This window comes from Protopterus annectens, chromosome 3.part1 (assembly GCF_019279795.1).
Source record: "Protopterus annectens isolate FY-2018-M chromosome 3.part1, PAN1.0, whole genome shotgun sequence".
Lineage (NCBI taxonomy): Eukaryota > Metazoa > Chordata > Ceratodontiformes > Protopteridae > Protopterus > Protopterus annectens.
In genome coordinates this window covers 1,458,111,586-1,458,136,822 of record NC_056732.1, presented here as the reverse complement: position 1 = coordinate 1,458,136,822, position 25,237 = coordinate 1,458,111,586, and the positions used below count along the sequence as shown (strand labels likewise).

General features: G+C 40.9%; 1 protein-coding gene across 2 annotated transcripts in view; it reads left to right on the top strand.

The window, feature by feature from the left end:
- The window catches only part of CFAP69 (cilia and flagella associated protein 69), a 2,033,309-nt gene that overhangs the window by 586,829 nt on the left and 1,421,243 nt on the right, over positions 1 to 25,237 (top strand). For both annotated transcript variants that reach the window (XM_044067529.1, XM_044067528.1), the window contains exon 8: positions 21,155 to 21,332. In XM_044067529.1, the coding sequence (XP_043923464.1) occupies positions 21,155 to 21,332 (178 nt within the window). The remainder of the gene's footprint in view (positions 1 to 21,154; positions 21,333 to 25,237) is intronic.

The following is a 25,237-nucleotide window of genomic DNA, read 5'->3' as shown; positions in this document are numbered from 1 at the left end:
AGGTTGGGTATTGGTAGATAAACCAGTTGTATATACATGTCCTGCATTATTAGTATCATTTGTAGTGTTCAAAACAGTAGCATTATATTTCGGCCAAACAAATATTTGGCGAGAGGCAAAATCATTGAAGTCCCTTTGCAATTTGCGCAACTTGGTTGCTTTAAGCCTTTCGCTATAGGCATTAACTTGTAGACATATATTATGCATTTTCTTTGTACAATAATCAGACTTAAAACGGTCATTTAAGTCTTTATAAGCAAGGTCAATTTTGCTACGTAAATCCGTTTCTAACGGATTAAAATATTCAAGAAGTAACTTAATGTACCTGAAACCAAGGTCGATGTTTAGGTCCTGCCATTTCTTAAGGAGTGTGGGGTGTGTTTCCCCATATGTCGGCATGCAGAGGACCCTCATCCCCCTCAGTACGATGCGATGGTGTAGGCATGCCTCTAAGTGCTGTCTTTGCCAGGCATATCGCTGTAGTCTGTACATATCGTCCTCAAGCTCCTTGGATGCAGTATTAAACTCCGTGATGTTATAACCTTCTTCCTTTTCAGGAACAGTATTGTTGGCATGCGATAGGTCCAGAGCCAATAAAGGGTTTGCTTGCTGGTGTAAAAGTCCCATCCAAATGGTCGAAGCGCCCCTCGTCCCTGGACAATAATCTAATTCTATGTTGACAGTTTCCATCGAGTGCTATCGGTGTAATAGCCAAAGCAAAAAAAATAGAATGTATATAAAAAAAAAACACCCGATAGCTAAAGAGAGAGCCTGTAAAAACGGACAGTTTTTAATAACAGTTGGTATATATAGTTAGGGGGGTGTGGGGGCAGAGCTCCCCCCCACATGGGTGGGTTTAATTTGCTTCAGTTTGATATTTTTGTGGTGCCAGACACAGTTAATTACCCGGAGTTTCTAGTTGGTGATTCGAGGTTCATTTATTTGTAGTTTTGGCGAAGTCATCTCTACATTTAGTGATTCGTTTAAGTGAGATTTTGTTCTTTTGAAGCAGACACACACACACACATATATATAGAGATAGATAGATAGATATAGATAGATATATATGGGGTATGTGTGTGTGTGTATACACATACCTCACATACACACACATGCACACATATATCTGCAGTTGCATACATGCATATTTATGGAATTATGTCATTTAGTAGAAATCACACCTGGATGATTTTCAGAACACTGAATCTAAATTGTTGAAACCTTATTCAGTCAACTATTTGTTTGGTTGAAATATGATGTAGTTGACTTTGACATTTACATAATGTTGTAATAGAGAAAAAAAACATGTAGACACATATGAAGAAGTTTTAACTGACTGGTTTTCACCACAGCAATTGGTGTTACATGTGCACAATCACTGCTGCTACTGTTTCAGTTTGTGCGCTGGCAAAGATTCAATGTGTGCATCTTTTACTCTCTTCTCCACAGTTTTGTAAATGTAGTCTACTTAGCATATTTATGTAATGGGTGTGGGGTTATGTAACAGGGGTGTGGGGTTGTAGCCTCCCATTTGAGATGCGTAGGGGGTAGGGGCTTGACCCCTACAAAACATTTTATCTGAAAGTTTTTCATTTGGGTTTAAGGTACAACTTTTTTGACATGGTTGAAGCTTCAGAAATAAGTTGAGGACATATAGTAGATCTGTTTAAGGTACTCTTGTTTGTCTGATTTTCTACTATTTGTATTTCCAATAAATAATGAAATACTGTTCTCTTAAATGATGTATCAGCTGTCGCTCGTCCTTCTCTAACATAGAAGATAAGCAGGCGGGGTATTTCGTTTAGATGCTTTAATACATAAAACACATCAGGATGGATAGCAGCATCAAAAAATACAAACTGGTTAACAGACAAACCTTACATACATACATGATTATATCTCAACAGCTTACTACAAAATGGCAGTCAGACTTGCATGTACTCGGTATTTATACACTTGTGCAAGCCCATGGATAGCTTCATAAAGGTACATACACACACATTGATCTACATCCTCTCTCTTAAAAAGATTGACCTTTGAAAAAACAGCTAGAGTTAGACATGCATTACTGTAAGCATTAGAAACAAAGCACGATGTGCATGTCCAAGTTGCCGTGTGTCTGTTACATAGTCTGGAAATACGACCAAATCTCATAACAATCTGGACCAAATTTATCAACAGTGGCAGTCATCTGTGAACAACTCGTATCAAGAACTTCTGAATTTGTTACAAGAAATGGAATAATCTCTTGAACTTCCTCTGGAAATGGAACACCGGACAACTCACTCTGAGATAGTCTTTCTTACAGGCTACGTGCTGTGGTATAGGCTCAGACACCTGTCTCAAATGTTTCTGATTCCACCTAAAGTCTGCTCCTTGCAATTCCACAATGTACGCTTTCGGCTGTGGGCAAATACTTCTCATGACACCAGTCTGATCATAACCTTTGGATGTCTGCATCCTTACCACTTCTTGTAATGGATTGAGCAGTTTGCTGGTCTTATCGTAGTATGACTTCTGGGTTAAGTGCTTCTTCAACAGATTGGTTTTCACTGACCTGTTGTTCTTGACACATGGAACCAACAATTGACTACTGATTGGTAATGTGGTTCTGGATTGTCTCAACAAAAGTCTTTGGGCAGGTGAACCAAGATGTTTATCATGAGGAATGTTTCTGAAATTCAAGAGATTCAGAAAAACATCACTATTATCTCATTTAGACTTCTCTAATAGCTGTTTTGCACTTTGAAGTGCACGTTCTGCCAACCCATTTGACTGTGGATACTCAGGGCTACTTGTGACATGAGTAAAGTCCCATTCTTTGGCAAATCTTTTGAAGTGCTGGCTTGTAAACTGCATGCCATTGTCAGAAATAACTTTGTGTGGACTACCATGGACTGCAAAATGATGCTTCATCTTATTAATGACAGTACTGGATGCTAGGTAAGGGAGTAGGTCAATTTCGAACCAATTGGATTAAGAGTCCACTAACACCAAGTAATGTTGACCATTCCACTTGAAGATGTCAGTGGCTGCTATCGACCAAGGTAGTTCAGGAATGTGTTTTAGCTGAAGTGGTTCCTTCTGCTGATGTGGCTTAATACTGTTACACACAGAACAAGATGAAAGTGCTCTCTCAATGTCTTGTGACATAGCAGGCCAAATACTAATCCTCTCACCATTCTTTTGGTAGAGTTGATTCCTTGGCGACCACGATGCAAGGTACTAATGTATTCTGGTTGCAAGGACTTTGGAACATTTACTTTCAGACCTTTCATAATGATACCATTGTCAGACAAAATCTCATCTCTTTATGGAAAATAAGGTTGCACTTCTTGAGGTAAACTAGATTGCTTTGACAGCCATCCTTGATTGATAAAGTGGTTGAGCCTCTGTAAAACTGGATCTGTAGCTGTCTGATCTCTCAGCTCATCAAGACATATGGAAGAAAAATCTCTCACTTCCATGACTTCAAAATCAAGCTTCTCATTCTCATGCTGTTAAGTGGTGTTTCTGGGCAATCTGAACAATGTATCAGCAAGATAAAGGAATTTGACTTTCTTGTAAACGAGAGTGAAATTATACTTTTGCAGTCTCAGCATCATACGTTGCAGTCTGGCTGGAGCTGAATGCATAGGCTTTCTCAAGACATTGACTAGAGGTTGGTGGTCTGTTTCGATCTGGATAGGTCTACCATAAACATAATCATGGAACTTCGAACATGCAAACACAATTGCCAAGATCAGGGCATACTGCATCTCAGTTTGGTAGAATGTCTGCACCAAGGCCAAATTTCAAGGCATCACAGGAAAGTGTAACTGGCTTGTGAACATCATCATATCTGAGAGTTGGTGGACTAGCAGTTCTCTGTTTCAGGACATCAAATGCTCTTTGGTGTTGCTGTAACCAAGACCGTGATGCATCTTTACATGTCAACTCTCTAAACAGTGCTGAAAGTTGGCTCGTCTAGAATAAACTTGCCTAGATAGTTAACCATGCCAAGAAATCATTGCAGGGCTGGAACATTGTCTGAAGCTGGCATCTCAAGAATAGCTGTTTATACTGAAGGGTCTGGTCGTAGGCCTGAACTGGGAAATGACCAACATAAATAACTTCTTGTAGCCTGAATTTGCATTTCTGTAGATTGACGTGCTCTTTCCAGAACTTTTATGAGGTTCCTGTCATGCTCAGCTTCACTATGACCTCCTACTAGTTTGTCCGTCTACTATGATAGCACAAGGATACCCAGAAAAACATTGCTCCATGGCTCATTGAAAGACTTCACTTGCAGAATTTATCCCAAATGGCATTCTCAAAAATCTGTACCTGCCAAATGGAGTACTAAAAAGTAGTGAGCAATGATGATTTCTTGTCAAGTTGAATTTGCCAAAATTGACTCTCTGCATCCAAGACAGAAAAAACAGTAGCATTTGGCATCAAGGCTGCGACTTCTTTGACTGTGTACCTTGGATGATGAGGACTTTTAGTGCTTTTTTGAAATCTCGTGGGTCAGTACATATTCTGATGTCATCTGAGCTTTTCTTATGAACTACCACCATGGAAGATACCCATTCAGATGGAGTTGCAGAACCAATTGGACAAATCACACATTGTCGCACTATTTTATCTAGCTTGGCTTTGATTCTGTCCTGCATGGCTTTTGGAACTTTTTGAACTGGCCTGATTCCTGGACTAACATCTGGATTTAACTTCATTCAGTACACATCTGAAAGCTTCCCTAGTTGTCCTCGAAAAGATCAGCATAAGTAGAAAAAATATACTGGGCGAAAGTAGAGTACTGGTCTTTCAAGCTAACTTGGTGGACTTCCTTATTAGCAAAGCGTGTAACCAAGATCCAAAACACCACCAAGAAACAACAGACAATGTTACTGATGGTCAATGAAGACTAGAAAGTAAATAGCTTAGTGTATAAAAGTTTTATTCCATGCTTTTGTCTCAGCAGGACATCTTCAGAACAAACAAGCCAAGTCAAGACAATCACATTAATATACTTGGTTCAAAAAACTATAAACCAATGGAAAAGTTTAATTGAGCAATTAGTTAATTAAAAGCATCTAAACACACTTGGTTTCTTAAAGCAACATTCATAAATAAATAAATGAAAGCTTTTGCATTTTTTGTTTCATGAGGCACTGACACTCCATCAACATAAAGAGAAGGGCTGCACCTTTCTAGTTGATCAACTCATTTCTTAAAGTGTTCCCTTTTAATAAAAGAATGTGGTTCTTTTGCGTTACAAAACCTTTTAAAATGATTCCACTTTTTGTATTTGTGGCATTGCTGACCAAATGCTAAATATCTTTCCCTTTTAGATTCATGTTTTCCACCACAATTATGATAGTTGGCAATGGAACTGGGTGGGGGTCCATGATTTGAGTTTGCTGACTCACTCTTCACTAAGACTGTGCGAACTCTGGAATTTGCTAGAAAGCTCTGGGGTTTACCAGTGAGTACTGCAGTGGCAACAGTTGCTGCCATGTGCTTGGGCCTGCTTCTTTTAACCAAGTGTTGCATACTATCAAGAGCTTTATCACTGTGCTTTCTAGAGCTATTCTCATTTGTAAGCAGATGTGGGTGGTTTTCTGTGAGCTCAATATGAGCTATTCTCATTTGTAAGCAGATGTGGGTGGTTTTCTGTGAGCTCATATATGTGACAAATCCCATTGGCCTTAGTCAAAGTGAAATCACTGTCACGAAGCAAAATCTTTAAAACTGGATCATCTTTAATACCACACACACACGACTGTCCTTTATCGACTTATCCCGTAAATCGCCAAATCTGCATGTTTTAGCTTTGTTTCTCAAGTCATTTATATATTCTACAAAAGTTTCACCAGGCTTTTGGTCTCTTTTGTAAAATAATTGCCATTCCATTGTAATATTTGTCTGGGGTTACACATTTCTCTAAATTTACATTTTAAGCACTCAAGGTCCTTCCTTGACTCAGCCGGTAGAACAATATGACTTTTTCCCCCTTTCCTGTATAGATAGCAGGTGCATGCACAAATGAACATTCCCTTTCTATGGCTTCTGACCCAGCTAAGTTAAGCAGAATAAATGCCTTTGCACAGTCATCTTAATCAGAAAATGCAGCCTGCATGAAAATGTCATCCTCTTGCTCAAACACTGTCCAGTTCTCTGCAATATTATGATCAAACACAAGTACACTAGGTTTTCAAAATCCATCTGCCCTGCCCACAAAGTATGGATAAACACACTGAAAATATGGCCCTTCTAATTATGTACAAACAAACAATTCTGTGAGCTTGTAATAACTTTCAGATGCACAATAAACTCTTCAAAATACTGTCTCTGTAATGAGTGTATTCTGCAAAATAACTTTACTGTAATATTGCACAAACATGCGAACATATATACTTCTGATAACTCTGATACCTTTAATCAATATGAAAAATATGTGTTTAGCGAAAATTCAGTCATTTCCTCTTATTTGTTTCATGTTATTTGGACTTTATTTCAAACATTTTCCGCAGTAATGTGAATATTTTTATCAATATCGGTTTATGCAAATATCATTCAGAGCCTTCTGTATGCCTCCTTTCATATCTTTCGAATAAGAAATAGTGCTGAGCAAGTTTTAATATCTGAAATTTGTTTCTGACTTGTTTTGCGAAGTATACATACAGTAGGGATGATTTGCTGTTGCATATTCCTCCAATTCCAACCGGGTGCCCCTCGAACACAAACTGAAGAATTTGGATTCCATTGTGGCCTCAAGTCCTTTTAGACATCCCACTTCTGACACAGTGTCACCCATCCCTCTCTAACATAGATGACAAGCAGGTGGGGTATTTTGTTTAGATGCTTTAATACATAAAAACACATCAGGATGGATAGCAGCATCATAGAATATAAACAAACTGCTTAACAGACAGGCCGTGCATACATACATACATACATACATACATACATACATGCTTACATCTCAACAGCTTACTTCAAAATGGCAGTCAGACTTGCACATGCTAAATATTTATACACTTCTGCAAGCCATTGGATAGCTTCTTAATTATACATACACAAACATTAATCTACATCAGACCATTGGAAGTTAATGTGATTTCTACCAGATGACAAATTCATATATATGTGTGCATGTATATATACATAATATATATTTGTGTGTGTGTGCACACTTCGAAATATCGAAGTAACACAAAATCGAACATCAAATGATTGATCCCAAAGAATCAAAACTCAAAACATCGAATGCCCCAAAAAACTCCCCTTGCTAATTATATATAATTACTCTGTGATCACACGATAGTGACCAAAGGGCAAATTCTCACTTCCGATTGTGCTGCAACCTCCCTTAAGTAAAGCCACCATTCTGCAATCATATGAATTTTCAGCTGTGTCTGCTGGCATTACAGGCATTCAGTATTATGACTGTTCAACTATATGGAGTGTTCCTGTGTATGTGCATGTGTGTGTGTGTTACTGTATACACACACACACACACACACACACACACACACACACACACACACACACACACATATATAGAAGCCTCAGACTATGATACTATGATCACTTAACTGACAGAAGCTTCTTGTGACATCAGAATGGCTTACATTGATGCAGACTGAATCCCATCATTGCCAGCCGAGGGTGAAATAATAGCAAGGAAGTTCACATAAGTCAGTTTCAATAACTAATTCAAAAAATATAACGTGGCCCAAACAGCATAAAGGGATGTATTCTACTGTCCTAGGTATGAGCTTCAATATCTGCACCCAGACAAGACTGCACACAGACCAGTTATAGAGGTGAGTCATTTTCTTATTACAAAGCAACACCAAGCTCTTTCTCATCACTCTTTCCATTAACCAGTGTCTTCCAATGCCCTTTTATCCACAGAAACTGCCCTTCCCAGAAATTTTTATTTCCCGTCTCCCTCTCACACACACACACACACACACACACACACACACACACACACACACACACACACACACACACACACACACACACACACGACACACACTCACTCACACAGTTCCCACAGAAGGCTAGCAGTATTCTCCATTTTTTCACAGCTTTCTTCCTGGTATAACTTGGGGTTTTGATTATGTCAGGTAGAACCATATATATATATAAGAGAGAGAGAGATTGACAGATAGCTAGATATAGAGATATGTAGATAGATGTCTGAATTCAACGTGTAAAAAGGTCACAAAAGCAAAACTTTCAGTAAAAACTACAAGAAAAACAAGTCAAGCTATATTCTTCGCTCTATAATTTCTATTTTATTTGTTTGTCCTTCATTGTCCAATTTAGTCTTTCTAGGCTAGTAGAACTTTTTAGGGAATACTGAGATGGTATTTATACTACTAGGGAAGATTTGGCCAGGGCATTAGAGAACTTACTCTTGTCTTTTTGTTTGGTGCTGTGGTCTCTCTTACATCCACAGGAGCTATCACCAACTCAGGCAGATGAGGCCTCAATTTAATGCCTCATTTAAGGAATGACACAACAAAGTGTAGTGACCTGCTTGTGATGCACTGCAGTTTCAGCAATCCATCTCCCTGGTATGGGAATAGAACCCACAGCCGTCTGCACCAAATGTGAATGTTCTACCTGTTGAACTACTAATAATACCTTAAACCACCTGTAGTGGAGGCTTACGAGACTCATGCAAATCATCCTTTCAGTTTCACCTACATGGCTTTTGTATGCCTAATACTTTCTACTTTTTAAGTCTTTACTGGTGCATTCAGGCCAATAAAACCTAACACCACTAACTCTGGATATGCCACAGTTTGGCATTTTTCTGAGCTCTTACTTACAACACAAGTGGATTGTTTGACCATACTTTGTAAACACAGCAGATATTACAAAAATGTATAGAGATCCAGCAGACTTTAGAATATTCTATTTTCTTTTATATTCAAAATACAAAAGTCATACCTTCTTAAGCCATAAGAATAGACACAGTGATTCCAAATGAACAAGAAAGAAGAGAAAAAAAATACATGCAACCCAGTTTTCTTTAGTCTGGCATTTCCCTGGCATCAGACAGTTAACCTCCTCCCCTTGTGTTATTTCCAGACCGCAGAATCCTTTATAAATGCATTCTATGAACACCTTCAGGAATGCATGGATCATGCAATCCCAAATAAAACCAAGACCCAATCCTCCAAAGGTAGACGTCCTGTCTGGTGGACCCCAGCCATAAACAAACTTTACAGTAGAAGGAGGAAGCTACTACATGATAGAGCAAAATCCCAAAAAGGGAAGGCATCTCTGATCAGTATTAGCAAAAAACTACGGGCACTCATAAAATCATCTAAGGCCAGCTTCGAGAGAAAAATTGCACAGGACACTAAGGATAATCACAAGGCTTTCTTTAGTTATGTTAGGAACCTGGGTGGGAATTCCCAGATATGCTCAGAATTAGTCCAAAATGACAAAAAATACACCGAACCCACAGACATTGCCAACATCCTAGCTGACAGGTTCAGCGCAAACTCCCCCACCAAAGGGCAAATATTTATCCCATCAGAGTGCTGCCCCCCTGACATCTCAGATGCTCGGGTAAGAGCCGCCCTCTCCAAAGCAAAAAACACAGCATCAGTGGGACCAGACGGTGTCCCGGGCTGCGTCCTACATGAACTCCAAGAAGAGCTAAAGCCAAACATAAAACTACTGTTCAGTCTCAGCCTTACTACAGGATATGTACCCAAAGAGTGGCGTACAGCAACAGTGGTCCCTCTCCACAAAGGTGGTGCCGCAACGGACCCTGGAAACTATCGCCCCATAAGCCTGACTAGCTTGGTCTGCAAAGCTATGGAAAGGATCATCATGGACCTCATAAATAAAGATATTGGGGACCTACAGACACTGGATCCTACCCAGTTCGGCTTTGTTAAGGGCGGATCCTGCCTCTTAAACCTGGTCGACTTCTTTGAAACAATCACCAAGGCCATTGACGAAGGGAAGGTGGTCCACACAGCCTACCTTGACCTCGCAAAAGCCTTCGATACAATACCCCACTTGGGCATTATAGATAAGCTCACCAGCTTAAATATAAACCCCTATGTCACTAGATGGGTTGCAAACTGGCTCAAGGACAGAACCCACATGGTTAGAATTGCTGGAGCCATGTCAGACTCCAAACCAGTTACAAGCGGCGTCCCACAGGGCTCAGTCCTGGGACCTCTCTTGTTCGGTATATATTTCTCAGAGGTACAGGCCAACATGGAAGGACTGTGGCTGACCAAGTTCGCAGATGACTGCAAACTGGGCACCATAATCGACTCTCCAGCTGACACAAGCATCATCCAAAAGGGCCTCATAGAAACAGACAACTGGTGCCAGAGCCATGGCTTCAAGCTAAACGCCAGAAAGTGTATACAAATTACCACATAGGTGGTAATCCATTAAGTACAGAAGAAGTAATTAGGGACCTGGGGACCCAAGTTGATAGCAATCTCTCATTTGACAACCACGTGGCCAAAGTGTTTAGAAAAACATTTTATATAGCCCACCTAATCATGAAGGGATTCACATTTAGATCAGGGGAGGTCATCGTGCCTCTTTACTCATCCCTCATCAGGCCCATAATCGAGTACAATGCCCCTTTTGGGATGTACCTTACCAAACACCTGCAGCAACTGGAAAGACCCCAAAAGTACCTCACCAAGAGGATCAAAGGGCTCAAACAGATGCCATATGCTGCCCGGTTAAAGAAACTCCAGCTCTACTCAGTGGCACACTGCCTGCTCAGAGGCGATCTGTGCCTGAAGTATAAAGCCATGTCCAATCCGGAATTAAGGGACATGCTGCACCTCAAAAAATCCAAATCCCATCGAGCTACGTGCTCGAGAGACTTGAACCTCAGCTCTGAAATAAATAGGACATGCTGGAGGGACAGATTCATAACCCAGAGGCTCCCTTCACTCTGGAATAAAATCCCAGTCCAGGTTAGGCAGAGTCCCTCATTGTCTCTCTTCAAGAGGAATCTTGATGAGTGGATGGGAGATCGTAGGTTTACCCCGGGTATCACTTCTGTGTCACTGTTAGACAGAGGCACAGTATACTAACCTCGAAAAAGGCCATAGCAAAATTAATTTAAAATGGGTGGCGAAAGCCAAACATACTCTGGCTAGGTTTATAAATGCCCTAGGGCAGATAGCCTAGTATGAACCTATGAACCCATGTTTAGCTTTCATTCCAGGTTTTAAACTAATACAATAAAGTAAGCCTGCTGGTCAGTTAGCATCCAAATCAGTCTGCCAGAGTAGTTAGTGTGTGTGTGTAGCAATTACTCCAAGTTCCTTTCTTTAGGTCTCACTATAACTATTTCTAGTACATACATAGGAAACTGTAAAATTAACACAACTAACGGTATGCCCAAACGAGGCATTATGTTTCTCTTTGTATCTCATTGAATCAACATGGTCTATCATTCTGTGTCATAGCATTCTGCCATTTTTTTCCACATAAAATGTTGTACAGGAACCACATTCAACCACATAAATCACAATCTGATGTTATAAATCTTTATTCATTCCTCACTGATAGGACTTCAGATCCATTCTCGGAACCGACACGGCCATTTCCAAGTTCACGCCAGCAAAAAACACTCAGCTAAGACCTACCCATAATGCCCCTCTCATAGTCTCACCAGATCTCTTTTGCTGGATTCCTATCAGATGTGCCAAGCCTTGTCTCTCAAAGCTAAGTGGAAAATTTGTGTATATTTGTGTAGTTTCTTTCAAAACTTTGCCTTTTTTAGTCAGGCTCACTAATTTCTCCTCTCACCTGTAAACTGCTTCAACTTCCTACCCTCTACCTTTGGTAGTTACCCTTATACCATTGTTGGTACTGTCCCTTTGTCCTACCTTTGGTAGGCCCTCCTTTTACCACTTGTGGTATTTCTAGATACAATTGTTGGTACTCTTCTCTCTCCTTCTTTATACCTTACCAAAAAAAAAAAAAAAACCTTTCTAATTTCACTTGGTTGTTTACTTTCCTGGTAGTTTTTGTCAGCGTACAGTATGTCAGAAAAAGCTAAATTGGGGTTTAAGCAGTGCGATAAGTGTGGGCATAAGATGCCCAACTCAGACGGTCACTCTTGGTGAATTTATTGTTTGGGCATGAACCATATAAATTCTTCATGTGACATTTGCTCTAGTTTCAGTAATTGCACTCGAGCCGAGCACAAAAACAAACTGATTTTGAAAGATCTAATAAAAACGGCTTTTTCAGAGGCTCTCTCTGGGACGGAGGTCTCACCACCTCCTAAGACCAAGAAACACAAGGAGAAACAGAGTCACTCGGTTCCTACACCCCCGTCCATTATGGAACCTAGTCGACACTGAGCTTCTCCAGCACCTGTGGCACAGACAACTTCGGCACCAGGCCCTGTGTCTTCTTCCTCTGTGCCATCTCTCATGTTGACTCCTATTATGGTTCCAGCTTCGGCACCATCCTTAGTCCTGACACCGGCTTTGATGACCATACCCGCTTCGGCACCATCCCAGGCCATGGTGCCGATAGCTTATTTGGCTCCACATATTATGACCTCGGTTCCAAAGGTTGAACACCTCCCAAGAACCAGATACTCTCCGACTTATGACCCTTTTTCAGTGCACCAATTTAACCCCTTTCTTGAAAGTCCTGACTCTCCTTCAGCAGCATCCTATAGATGCACCAGGAGCCTTTCTGAACAAGATGTAGTGCATGTTGTGGACCAGTTTCTGGCAGCTAGATGACTGCCTACCCTGGCTAGACCTTTCGTTCCCTTTGGTATGGAACCCTTCACAGCATACTCACCAGTATATCCTCCTCCTCTTCCCAGGCTCTGGAGATCTCGGTACTCATGACCACCCCGGTGCATACTGTCTCGACTCCGACTGTGGAGTTTCCCTTGTTGGCACCGACCTCCCTTGGTGCATCGGCTCCGTTGGAACCGGTACACCCCCGGAGCAGTGTTTGGGCTGTCGGCACCGTGGTTCCTAGTCCGGCACATATTTTTTCACTGGCACTATGTCCACGGCTCCACTGACAGCTACCAGTCCACTCAGAGCTCCTCACCTGGAGATGGGCTCCTCAGGGTGGGGTGTGACCCCAGTTCAGCGGTTGTCCTTCTCGGTTCCGGGCTCCCATCCCTCCTCAGACGGGCCTGATTTCCAGGTGATTGAGAGGGTCCTTGCCTCCACAGGCTCGCAGTCAGCTCCAATAGCATCGACAGCAGAACACCACTCTAGCATGCAGCTGTCCCAACCCCCTATTCTAGGATCCTGGGCATGGGAGCCACAAGACCTTCCCTTGAAGGGAACTTTTTCTCCAGAGTCCTCCTAAGAAGGTCCCACTGGGGAGCCACCCTGGAAGAAATGGTGCAAGAAGAAGCACCTTGATCCCCCTGAGGAATCTATCACTGAGGACACCGATTGGGATGAGGGAGAAGGACCCCTACAGTCTCCCCTCAAAGATGTCTCATTTGGAGACATTCTCAAAATCCTCAAGCAGAGGGGAGACTGGAAGACCTCTAACCCTTCTTTGGAGGAATTGGTGTTCTTGCAGGCCTTTTGTGCCGGGCCATCTACTTCCTGGATGACCCCACCTGCGGATGAGCTTGTAAAGCTTATCATGCAGCATGCCTGGAAGGCCCTGGACAACGTATAACCTGTCCCCCGGAGGCCAGACAAAATGTTATCCCCCCCTCCCCCCCCAAGACCAGCCCAATTGTTCCAAGCAGTTGACAGTTGATTCCATGGTCATGATGGCAACCACCAAGAGAGAACTGGCAGAAGATAGTTCCACTGTCCGTCCCCTGAACCGGGTGTCTCAGGCCATAGGCAGACTGGGGAAGCGGACCTGCGCTTCAGTGACCTTTGCCATTCGGTCACTGAACTATCTGGCACACTTCACTCTCCTCTAAAGAGACCACATTTCTGAAATGTCTACCTCTTTGGCGGGGGTACTACCTGATGAGGTGCATGACACTGTCTCCTCACAGCTAGCTACCCTAGAATCTGTCTCAAACTTCTCGATGCATTTGATATCTCACACCACTGAGGGGGCAGCTCGAGCAGCCACATCAATCATCATCATGAGACATCATGCTTGGATGCATTTATGTGATTTCGCCGACCTCTTTAAATTTTCTTTCGTCAACACACCTGTTGACGAATCTTCACTTTTTGGTCCCTAATTATGAGATACACTAGCACAAAGTGAGAAAGACGGTAAGACCTTGTCTGCTGTGGGTATATGTTTTTCCACCCCCCCCCCCCACCAGAGGTCCTATTCCAAGAACCAGAGGCGAGGGAAATTGTGGTTCAAAAAGTCCCAAGGATCTTTTCGTGACACTCCTGGTGAGCAATCCCCCCCCGGGGCAGAGGGGGCAACTCATCTGGAAGACACCCCTTTTGGAGCAGAGGGGGTCCGCGTAACCAGGATGTTAGAGATTCCTTCTCCGGCTGACCCTATCAGCACTCCTGAGCAGCGACCCGATTGCCTTCCTCTGGAAACAGTCGGAAGTTTTTTTTTTCTGCACCTACCAGCCTGGCAACTTATTACTACTGATGTTTGGGTGCATAGAATAATATCCAGAGGCTACCATATCCCATTCGATCCAACTCCCAGACCCATCAGACAAATCCCCGATGTGCCCACCCATTCAGAGGGAGGTAGCAGCCTTAGAAATAGAAAAGCTGCTAAGAAGAAGAGTCAGCCAACTGGTCCCACCATACCAAAGAGGATACGAGTTTTACTCAAGGTTCTTTTTTGTGCCAAAAAAGACAGGGGACTGGAGATCACTCCTGGATCTCAGCCTATTGAACAAATTTATAAAACCTCAAAACTTCTGGATGGTCACAGTACAGTCCATTCTCCCTTTTCCAGGGAAGGACAACTGGATGTGCTCTGTAGATCTCCAATCAGCGCTCCTGGAGATTTCTCCACTTCTGGCTGGGAGCCAATCACTACCAGTTCAGGGTACTGCCATTCGGTCTCTCGACAGCCCCCCTATGTGTTCACCAAATGTATGGCAGTTATAGTAGCTCATCTTCAACTACAAGGATTCCGGGTGTTTCCTTATCTAGATGATTTTCTCCTTACCGCCATGACCAGGAACCTACTCATCAACAGCCTCTCTTACACTCAAGGCCACGCTCTCCACTTGGGGATTACAGTCAGCAAGGACAAATCTCAAATGTCCCCAACAAAAACACTGGAATTTATTGGAGCATCCTGTCAAGCTTCCCTCCTTCCTCACAGGCTTTCAAAAGTAAGACACCAGATCAAAGTCCTTCTTCCACAGACTTTTGTACCAGCACGTCTTGTACTGCAACTTTTAGGCTCTATGGCAACAGCTATTACCTTAGTACCACTGGCGAGGTTACACATGAGACTATTACAGTGACTCCTTTCATCACAATGGTCAATCTTAACCCACCGACTCGACCACATGATTTGCCTTACAAACCTTTGCAAGAAAGAAATGCTATGGTGGATGAAGCCAGAATCAAATCTTTGGTGTCAACCATTCTGTCTCCTCCAGCCCAGGGCCACAGTGACCACAGATGCTTCCCTGTTAGAATGGTGGGGGGCATTTCCAGGGAAAGATGGTCCAAGGCACCTGGTCCCCCATGGAGGCCAATTTGCACATAAATGTCCTGGAATTGAGGGTGGTTCTCTTAGCTTTGCAAGCGTTTCATACATCCCTCCCTTCCGGGACCATTGCAATTCAATCGGACAACGTGTCAGTCATGTGGTATATAAACAAACAAGGCAGAACCAGGTCTTAGCCCCTGTGTCGGGAAACCATGAGGATTTGGCACTGGGTGATAGCTTCCAACCGCTTTCTTATAGCAACGCACATTCCCGGGAGCTCCAGCCTTATTGCAGACAACCTGAGCAGGGACATCCTGATGCCTCATGAGTGGTGCCTCAATCCTGTAATAGCAGATTGGATATTCCGCCATTGGGGCAGGCCTTATAGTGGTCTGTTTTCTTCTCCTCTAAACAACAAATGCAGAAGCTACTTTGCCCTGATCCCCCTCAGTGGGAGTCACTGAGGGATGCTGTAATGCACGATTGGCCCCCGGGTTTACTGTATGCCTTTCCCCCATTTCCCCTCATCCCAAAATTCCTCCAGAAAGCTCAAAGGTTGAGAAGCAACGTAATCCTCATTGCCCCTTATTGGCCCCGTCAAGTCTGGTTTCCTTTCCTATGGCCTCATCTGATTCACAGCCCATGGATCCTGGATCAATCCCAAGGTCTGCTATCTCACCCTCAGGGACTGATTCACCCCAATCTCCACAGCCTCAAGCTCACAGCTTGGTTCCTCCACTTCCGATGATTGCCATGCTGCCTGATATTTCATCTCCTGTCCGTGAGATTCTTCTGGCTTCACACAAACTTCCACCAGGAAAATTTATTCTAGTAAATGGGCTAGGTTCTCTATGTGGGCCAAAGATCAGAACATAGACCCTTTCTCTATGCCTATTCAAAAGATCTTACAGTACCTGACTACTCTTCTACATGCAGTTGCCTCAGCATTGACAATTACTGTACATTTAGCAGCTATTGCAAATTTCCATAACAGATCCGATAATTCTTCTGTTATGTCACACCGTCTGTGCAAAACCTTTTTGAAAGGAGTATTATGTGCTAAACCTCCTGTCAAACCCCCCATAGAACCCTGGGACTTGACTTTGGTACTTCAGTCATTAGCAAGCCCTCCTTTCGAACCTTCTGATTCATGTGATATGAAATTTTTATCATGGAAGACTCTACGTCTAGTAGCACTTACCTCAGCGAGAAGAGTATCTGAGTTGCAGGCCTTGAGTATCATGAGACCTTACTTGAACTTCCACAGGGATAGAGTGTCCCTACGTACTGACTCTTCCTTCTTGCCCAAGGTCATTTCCGTATTTTCAATTAACCAGTCTACTGACCTGATGTTTTTCCTCCCTCAGCAATCAAACAGAGAGGAGTATCTTTTGCACACCCTTGATGTTCATAGGCAGCTTTGTTTTTATTTGGACAGAACTAAATCTTTCAGAAAAATGGATCAATTATTTGTGGCCTTTGCGGGACCGAAATTGAGTAAACCTGTCTCCAAAGTGACTCTATCCTCCTGGCTTAGAAACGTCATTACCTTCATTTACCATCAGAATAAACTATCCTTACCTTCCATAGTAAAGGCTCATTCCACTAGATCGATGGCTACTTCTGTGGCTTTTCATTCTAGAGCCTCTATGGATGATATTTGCGCAGCAGCCACTTGGGTAAGACCTCATACCTTTATCACTCATTACAAATTGGATTTGGCCTCCAGGGGATGAGCATCTTTTGATTCTATGGTGCTCAGTAATATTCCTCCTTAGGGCCACCCAGGACTCAAGTAACTGGGGACTCAGTCCTATCAGTAAGGAATGAATAAAGATTTACAACATCAGATAAAGAAGTTATGTCTTACCATAATGTTCCATCTGTGTTGTAGATCTTTATTCATTCATTACTTCCCTCGCTCCTTCCCCCTGCCTGGACTCCTGGTGGACTTTAGGAACTCCTGGTTAAGGTATTTGCTCAGACAGAGCTTCCTACTGTCTCCCTTATTTATTATCTCTATAATATAGGGGTGGGCAAACTTGATCTGAAGAGACTATGAGAGGGGCATTATGGGTGGGTCTTAGCTGAGAGTTTTTGGCTGGCGCGAGCATGGGAATGGTCGTGTCGGTACCGAGAATGGAACTTAAGTCCTATCAGTAATGAATGAATAAAGATCTACAACACAAATGGAATGTTATTGTAAGACATAACTTCTTTTTCTCAATTGTACAATTACAAAATCTGCCATTACCATATTTCCTTCTTGCAGTAACTTTAAATGATATGAGCTATTACTAACAAACCTACAAGTCCTACATAATCTGCAGGAATGTGTGCCCTTTCTTTTGTTTGAAAGTTAAGGGCCTGAAGCATTTTCTTTTCATAAGTGCAATAATATTTTCAGATTAATTCTCTTTTATTAAAATAAAAGACGAATTGTCCACAAAAGTAGAAATGCAGGAATTACTCAACAAAATATTCAATTTGTTATTTAAAATATATTTAATCAGTCCTGCATCCACACTGAAGTCCAAACCCTTACCTCATGTGTTTGTCAGTGTTACTCCTTCTGTCACTGTCATGCATAAAAATGTTTCAGTTACTGGCTCATACTTCTCTTTTCTTTCTTCCTCAGTCTATAATGCAATTACACCCACATATTTAGTTTTGTATCCTGTTTCAAAAGAGCCTTTGATATTTTATGTATTTCCTTTTTAAAATAAACATCACTACTTGTTAATCTGGATAGTCTAATTGGCTTATCTCTATATTTAGGTTCATACCCTGTGGATATGCAGTAATGAAGTGGAGGTTCAAGTCACTCTGACATTCTTTCCTAACAATTTTGGGTTTCTGTTTGCCTCCTTCCATATAGACCTCTGCATCCAAAAAAACAAGTTAATTCAATTTGTTTTAATGGTAGTACTTTCTATATAACAAACAAACCTGTTCAATTTTTTTCAAACTACCATCTCTTATTAAAATTATATTGGTAGTAAAATGCAAATGTTGTTGTGTCTTTCGGCTTTTCCCGGTTAGGGGTCGCCACAGCAGAACTCCGGTCTGCTAATGATTGGCAGTAGATTTTTACGTGCCGAGTTGCCAGCCCTGACGCACAAAATTCAACGAAGGTACGCCCATTCACGCATGTCTCCACACAGAAGACGCTCTAGCTGAGAATCGAACAGGACAACGTCTAATTGTGAGGCAACAACGCTATCGTAGCACCACCACCGCGGTTGGTAGTAAAATGCAAATAATATGATAAATTGTCTGCAAACTTTAAATCTGTAAGAAACTTGTGTTCCATTTACCTTTTAGCCTGTTTGAAAAATGGGGCACCATTGCATTTCCCAGTTACTATTCCTGAAACTTGTTTAAAAATTTTCTTTCAGACATAAAGAAATTATCTAGAATCATTTCCAGTAGTGTTGCAATCAATTCTGTCATTTCACAAATCAAGTTTAACTCTTAAAATTCTCTAACTGTTAAAATCACTTCTTCTTGCAGAATTACTGTATATAATGATTTAATGTTTTCTGTCACTAATAATTATTCATTCTTAAAATTGGAAAAGTGGAGTTACTACATTATCCTCTATAATAACCAACAGTTCTCTTTTATGGTTCACTGGCTAACACCACTGGTCTGAACGATAAGCGTTCTATAGTCATATATATATATATATATATATATATATATATATATATATATGAAAAAGGTGAGGGTGACTGGACTACAAACCTTGCAAAAGTTATATAGTGATTCATTCAAAAGACCTAGACTGTATAACTGTCATAAACCAGTGTAGATTGCACAGTATATGATATTAATAGTTATTTCATAGTGTAAAAGTTCTGATCTTTCATTGAGCCCAAAATTCTATTATTGTAATCTGTCAGACCCATAATAACAAGGACTATTCACTTGTCTGCCTTCACATACCATGGTTTTCTGTCATTTACAATTTTTTTTAAAACAGCTCTTTCCTTGTTGATTAAGATGACTTTCTTGATATCTCTCATTTAGCTTCCTCACAAGGGTGTTCAAATGCTTATAGAATCAGGTTTAAAACTGGGCTGTATGAACTTTACTTTCTTCCTAATTCTTTAGTAGCATTCACCAAAACATCAGGCCCTGCTAACATTGTAATATGTCAGACCCTATCTAATCATTTCTTTTTTTGCCAAACTGTTAATTTAACAGTTTGTCAGTTTTAACTAATACACAACTGCTTACCTATGCTAATCCAGTTTAATTAGAGCTGGCAGTCAGAATGACGTCAACACCTCCCATCCAGCCATTAATATCAGTGCTGTAAACATGGCTCCCTATTTTTAGTCTTCCGCATTTGGAAGCTGTATTTAAAACCTTCTGATTTTCTAAAGGCTGCTATGTGAACTTTTCCTTTTACAAAGAAAAGTGTTTACATGCATAAAGATGCATGTGAACACTTTTTTCTGTGTGAAAAGAAATGTAATTTTTCACCTTTAGACATAACCTTTAATATATGTGATATGTCATCCTAGATCTCTGTAGGCAACGTATGTATATGTGTATATATTATTCAGTTAACTGGAATGAAAGATGTTCAGGTAGCTTAACCATTAAAGTAGATGTTCAGGTAACTTAACCATTAAAGTATATTGTGTAAATCAGGACTGAGATTCATATGGTGCATATTAATTCTATTGATTTACCAGATTTCACCTTTTGATTTAAATTATATCCCTCTGCCTCCCCGCCCATGTCTTTATATATTGTTTGTTCTATCATGACATGCTTGAAAATGTAATTCTTTAAAGCTGATATACCCATGCTAGATGCTATTTTTTATCTTTTGTGAGCTCCATAGACACTATGATCATTAGCCCTGTACAGTGATTCCCCTGGTACTCTGCCCACATCTGGCTTGCAGTGCTCCTTGATTAAGACTATTCTTATTGGGAGGAGTGAGATTAAAGCTACACATTCCATGGGCCAAGGAAATAAATTGGGGTAGTCACAGTGTGACATCATTTTTAGGAAAAGCTAAGATTATTTTTTATAGTAGGGCAATCTAAGTCTTCTCTCTTGTTAGGTGGTGCAGTGCCTGCTTTGCTGAGTCCAGGACAGGTGTATGCATCCTCACAACCTGTCCAAGCACATCTTGGCTGGGTTTGTTTTCCTTAGTTTTATGTATATGGATCTCACTTACAGGATCTTCCCAAATAGGCACCCCCTTTTGCTCGCTTAGCCAACTTCCTGTCTCTGAAATGGGCATGCCAGCATTCACTATTCTTTCCTGTTGTAATAAAATAGTACTAGTTGTTGATTTGTTTTGGACACCGCTTTTGTTTTATTTCAATTTACTGTATCCTTTTCTGTTTTTTTGCCAGTTACAATGTTGTTGCTCTAATTGTGTCACAAAGCCAGCTTTGGCATTTACTTGTTTGTATGGTTTAAATGTATTTTATTTAACAAACTAAAATAAATACATCATAGAAACAGCTTAATTTATTTTGATACTCTAAATTCATTGTTACAATTATTTTTTTTTTTTTAGATGTTAACTGCAACTTGATGCTTAAAGCACAGGCAGCCAGCCGAATTTGTTCTCGTCTAAATGACCCTGATCCTACTGGACAGTTACTGTTTCGTTCCTCTGAAATCTTGTGGAATTTATTAGAGCATGGTTCAAAACAAGAAATAATCAATCAGCTGAGCAACTTGGACTGTATACAGTAAGTAATATTTCAGAAATGCTCAGCAGGGGAACTATTTATGTATGAACTGTGTATGTATAATTGATGTACAGGCTTCAACAGTGCTTCTCTAGTTAAATTTTTTAAAATAATATTACATAATCATTTTAATATTACTTTTGTACTTCTAGATGTTCATCATTCACACTGCCTCTGTGACATACTGGATTTTGTGCCAGCACAAATCAACACTGGCAGCTTTCCAGTGTTTAGAATTTCTTCCTCTGACTCCCTGTGATAGGGGGTTGGCTAAACCTCTCCCATCAAGGGCAGCTTAATCTCTGTCACAGGAAGTCAGTTGTCTGGTCTTTTAGTGCTTTAGTGCCGGCTGTAGGAATTACAGAGCTGAATCTCCTCAGCAACCTGCATCGGTGGATTATAGGTTCCAGACTCAGGCAATAAATATACTTGCTATTTTTTACTGCTGTTAATTCCTCAGGGAATTCTAACTTACTACTTTGTGTGTCTGCTTAATACTGCTTTTAAGCAGTTATGGGACTGTTCTAAAGTGTTTTATGACTTATACTGGGAAACTTAAGTCCTGTGATATCAGCTGAACACTAGGGACTGACTCATGCATGTAGAGCTGTGATTTAATTGTGCCCACTGTTTCTGTTGTTTATCTCTTTCATTTTGAAGTTCTGACAGAAAAATATTAGATTTTGTAACTTTTTTCAATTTATATGATATTTAAAATGGATTTAACACTGTTACAGCAGTTTTTATTGTTAAATCGCAGTTACATTATTTGCATTTTCTGTGCAATTTTTTTTTTTCATTTCTGACAAGGAACTCTCTCTAAGTAAATGCTTATGCTGTGTTAAAAGGCTTCTATTTGATTTAAGGGCGTGTGTTTTATTTTTATCACTATTTGGACAATTGAAATTTACTTGGTCATGTGACTGTGTGTGATGTACTTTACTCCATTGTGCAGGTTGCAGAACAAGGATTACCACATTTTAACTGTTTCTGCTATATTTTATGCAGTTTAGCCCTATTTAGTGTATGGGGACATAGTTTACATTTTCTATTATTGCTGCCCTTAGTTCTTAATAGTGCTGGCATATTCTTCTGGCTGTCCCCCCCCCATCAAATCCGTTTGCTCATAAATAGAAAAAAATGAAGAAGAAAAAAAAAAAAAAAAAAAGCTCAGCAAAAACATGCCTTATCCTGTGGTTTGTGAATCTTGTGTTGCATTAAGCCAGCCTAAAGACCACTTACCTTTTTCCCTGTCATCCGCTGGTGTGAGCCCACAGCTCTGTATGGTACAGCGGTCCGACACATCCTCTGGGCTGTTCTAGTAAAGGCTTCAGGTACGGGAGAACTAACCCTTTAGGTGCAGCATAGGTCTGGGGTAAAAGACCCCTTGCCAGACATAATACTCTGACCCAGATAGATTGTCCACTAGTGTAGTTCACAGTAAAAAGAAAGAGAAACCTCATGACACTGCAGACAATAAGATTATTACCATGTATAGAGCAGAAGTGGTTTCCTTAGATAAGAGTGTTTTACAGTCGGCTAATCTCAGAAACCATGCACCTATTCAGAATGTCTATGGGGCTACTTTCTCTAGAGATCAGTTTATGGCTGCAGATTTTGATGGGAATCTGATGCAGACACTATTAAATGCCCTGAGTCCATCCAGTATGATTTTTCAGAAGGTGAACAGGTTCAAAAACCCAAGCAGGTGCTCACTTTTCTACAGATGTTAGCTAGTTTTAGATATGTGTTTGACCGGAAGCAATTTTATAGCTGTGCCAAGGGTTAGCATAGTTTATGATCTTATTGAGGATGAGATTCCAAAAGCTTTGGCTGTTTCCTCCTCTGTTACCTGCCTTAGAAGATGTATGTAAAACTGCATGTAAAACCCCTTTGGCTAGTGAACCAGTTCCTAAAAAGGGTATGAAGAAATACAAGGTGTACTCTAATTTTGCGGCTGTCTTTGCTCCTTTGTCAGCTGACCAGTTGCTGTTTCACCAGCTCCCAACTATAACAAGAGGTCCTTGGCTTTTTCTAACCCTATACCCCCAAATAAAATTTCAACAGGTTAGACTCTCCGGGAAAAAAGTTGGTTCAGTCTAGTAATTTAGTCTTTAGACTTCTAAATTATCTAGGCTTTCTGTGGAGATTTATTTTGCAATGTGCACAGTTTAGTTGACTTTGCTGTATCTTTGCCTGCTAACGAGAAGTGTTTTATGAATGAGATCATTTCTATTGTAACTCACATTTTGAAACATGCTTTGAGGGATGTCTTGGAAGGTGTGAACACTATTTCTAGAAATGTGCAGCCGCTTCTGTTGTACTGAGAAGGTATGCTGGTTACATAACAATTTTTTCTGAAGATTTAAAAATGAAATTTTGAATGTTCCTTTCAGTTCTGAAGTTGTGTTTGGCCCTGCTGCTACCCAGATTCTCAAACAATGGGAATATAGAGGAAAATTGATGCATGTGGTAACTAGAATGTTTCATCTTCACATGTTCTCTTCTAAAAAGGAGCCAAATGTCAAACAGCAGCACAAACAAAAATCCCAGCTTAACAAGAGTCAGGGTACACAAGAAGGACTGGCAGAAGTATAATGCTACCAAACCAAATAAAAGTGTTTCCTTTTTCCTTTTTCTTCATACATTTCGAGCAGATGCTACAGATCTAGTTCCTGTACCATAAAATGGATATGGATTTTACACCAGAATCTTTTTGGTACACCAAATGGAGCTAAACCTGAAGACCAGTGTTAGATTTGTTGTACCTAAATACCTTTCTGAAAGTACCCATATTAAAAGTATGGCATTTCTACCAGAAGAAAAAGTTCCAACTGTTGATAACTTTTTCATGTTTTTTCTCTTCAAGAACCTGCCTTTGCATGGGAATGTCTCAAAATTCTAGGCCTCAAGGCATCAGTGATCCTCATGACCCCAATGAACAGACTCCATATGTGAAACATTCAGTTGTACTTGTTAGACCCAGTGCCTGCTTCCCTTGGAGTTCCAGATACCAGTACTGGATTTTGTGAAATGAGAGTCACAGGTGGTGGAAGGATCAGATGTCTCCTTCCCTCCAGACCCCAGTTCAATCAGTCCAGTTGGACTTGTCAGATTTTGAAAGGGGAACAGTGTCCAGGAGAGTTCCAGTGCAAGGTAATTGGGGTCTTTTGGATGCTACAAAGCACGTAGACATCAAACAGTCTTAGCAGTGATTCAGAAGTTCTTGAACACTTATGTTCTCAATGTCCCCTTCTATTAGTTACAGACAACACCACAGTCATATGGTACCTGAACAAACAAGGGGGTACAAGGTCATACCATCTTTGCTGGTTAGCAGTGATGGCCTAGAAGTTAGCCTTACAGCATTCTCTGATGCTTCAGACCTCATACATCCTGTCAGAGCAAAATCTAGTGGTAGACAGACTAGCAGATCCTGTATGGACCCTAACGAATGGAAACCTGGGACAGAGGGCTAACTGGAGTTGGTCCAGATGTAGGGAACACCTCAAATAGTTCTGTTCACCTCTTTTCAAAACAGGTAGTTGGAAAAATTCTGTTTGAGACTTCCTTGCAGCCATGCTTGGAGGACAGAAGCATTCTCTTTCCCTTGGACAGGAATGCTCCTTTAAGCATTTCCTCTCTTTCCACTGATACCCAAGCTACTTCTGAAGATTCAGAAAGAATTGCCAAAAATGATTCTGATTATCCTGTTTTCGCCAAGGCAGTGTTGGTTCTTCCTTTTAATGGAATTGGCCAAGGGTGATTACCACATAATTCCTCTCACTCTAGATCTGCTCTCACGGTGTACAGCTTAGAACAATTGCTGCTGACAGCATGAATAATTCTGTCTTGCTACCTTTTAGGCACTTGTTCCATGAGGATGTGCAACAGGTACTGAAGGA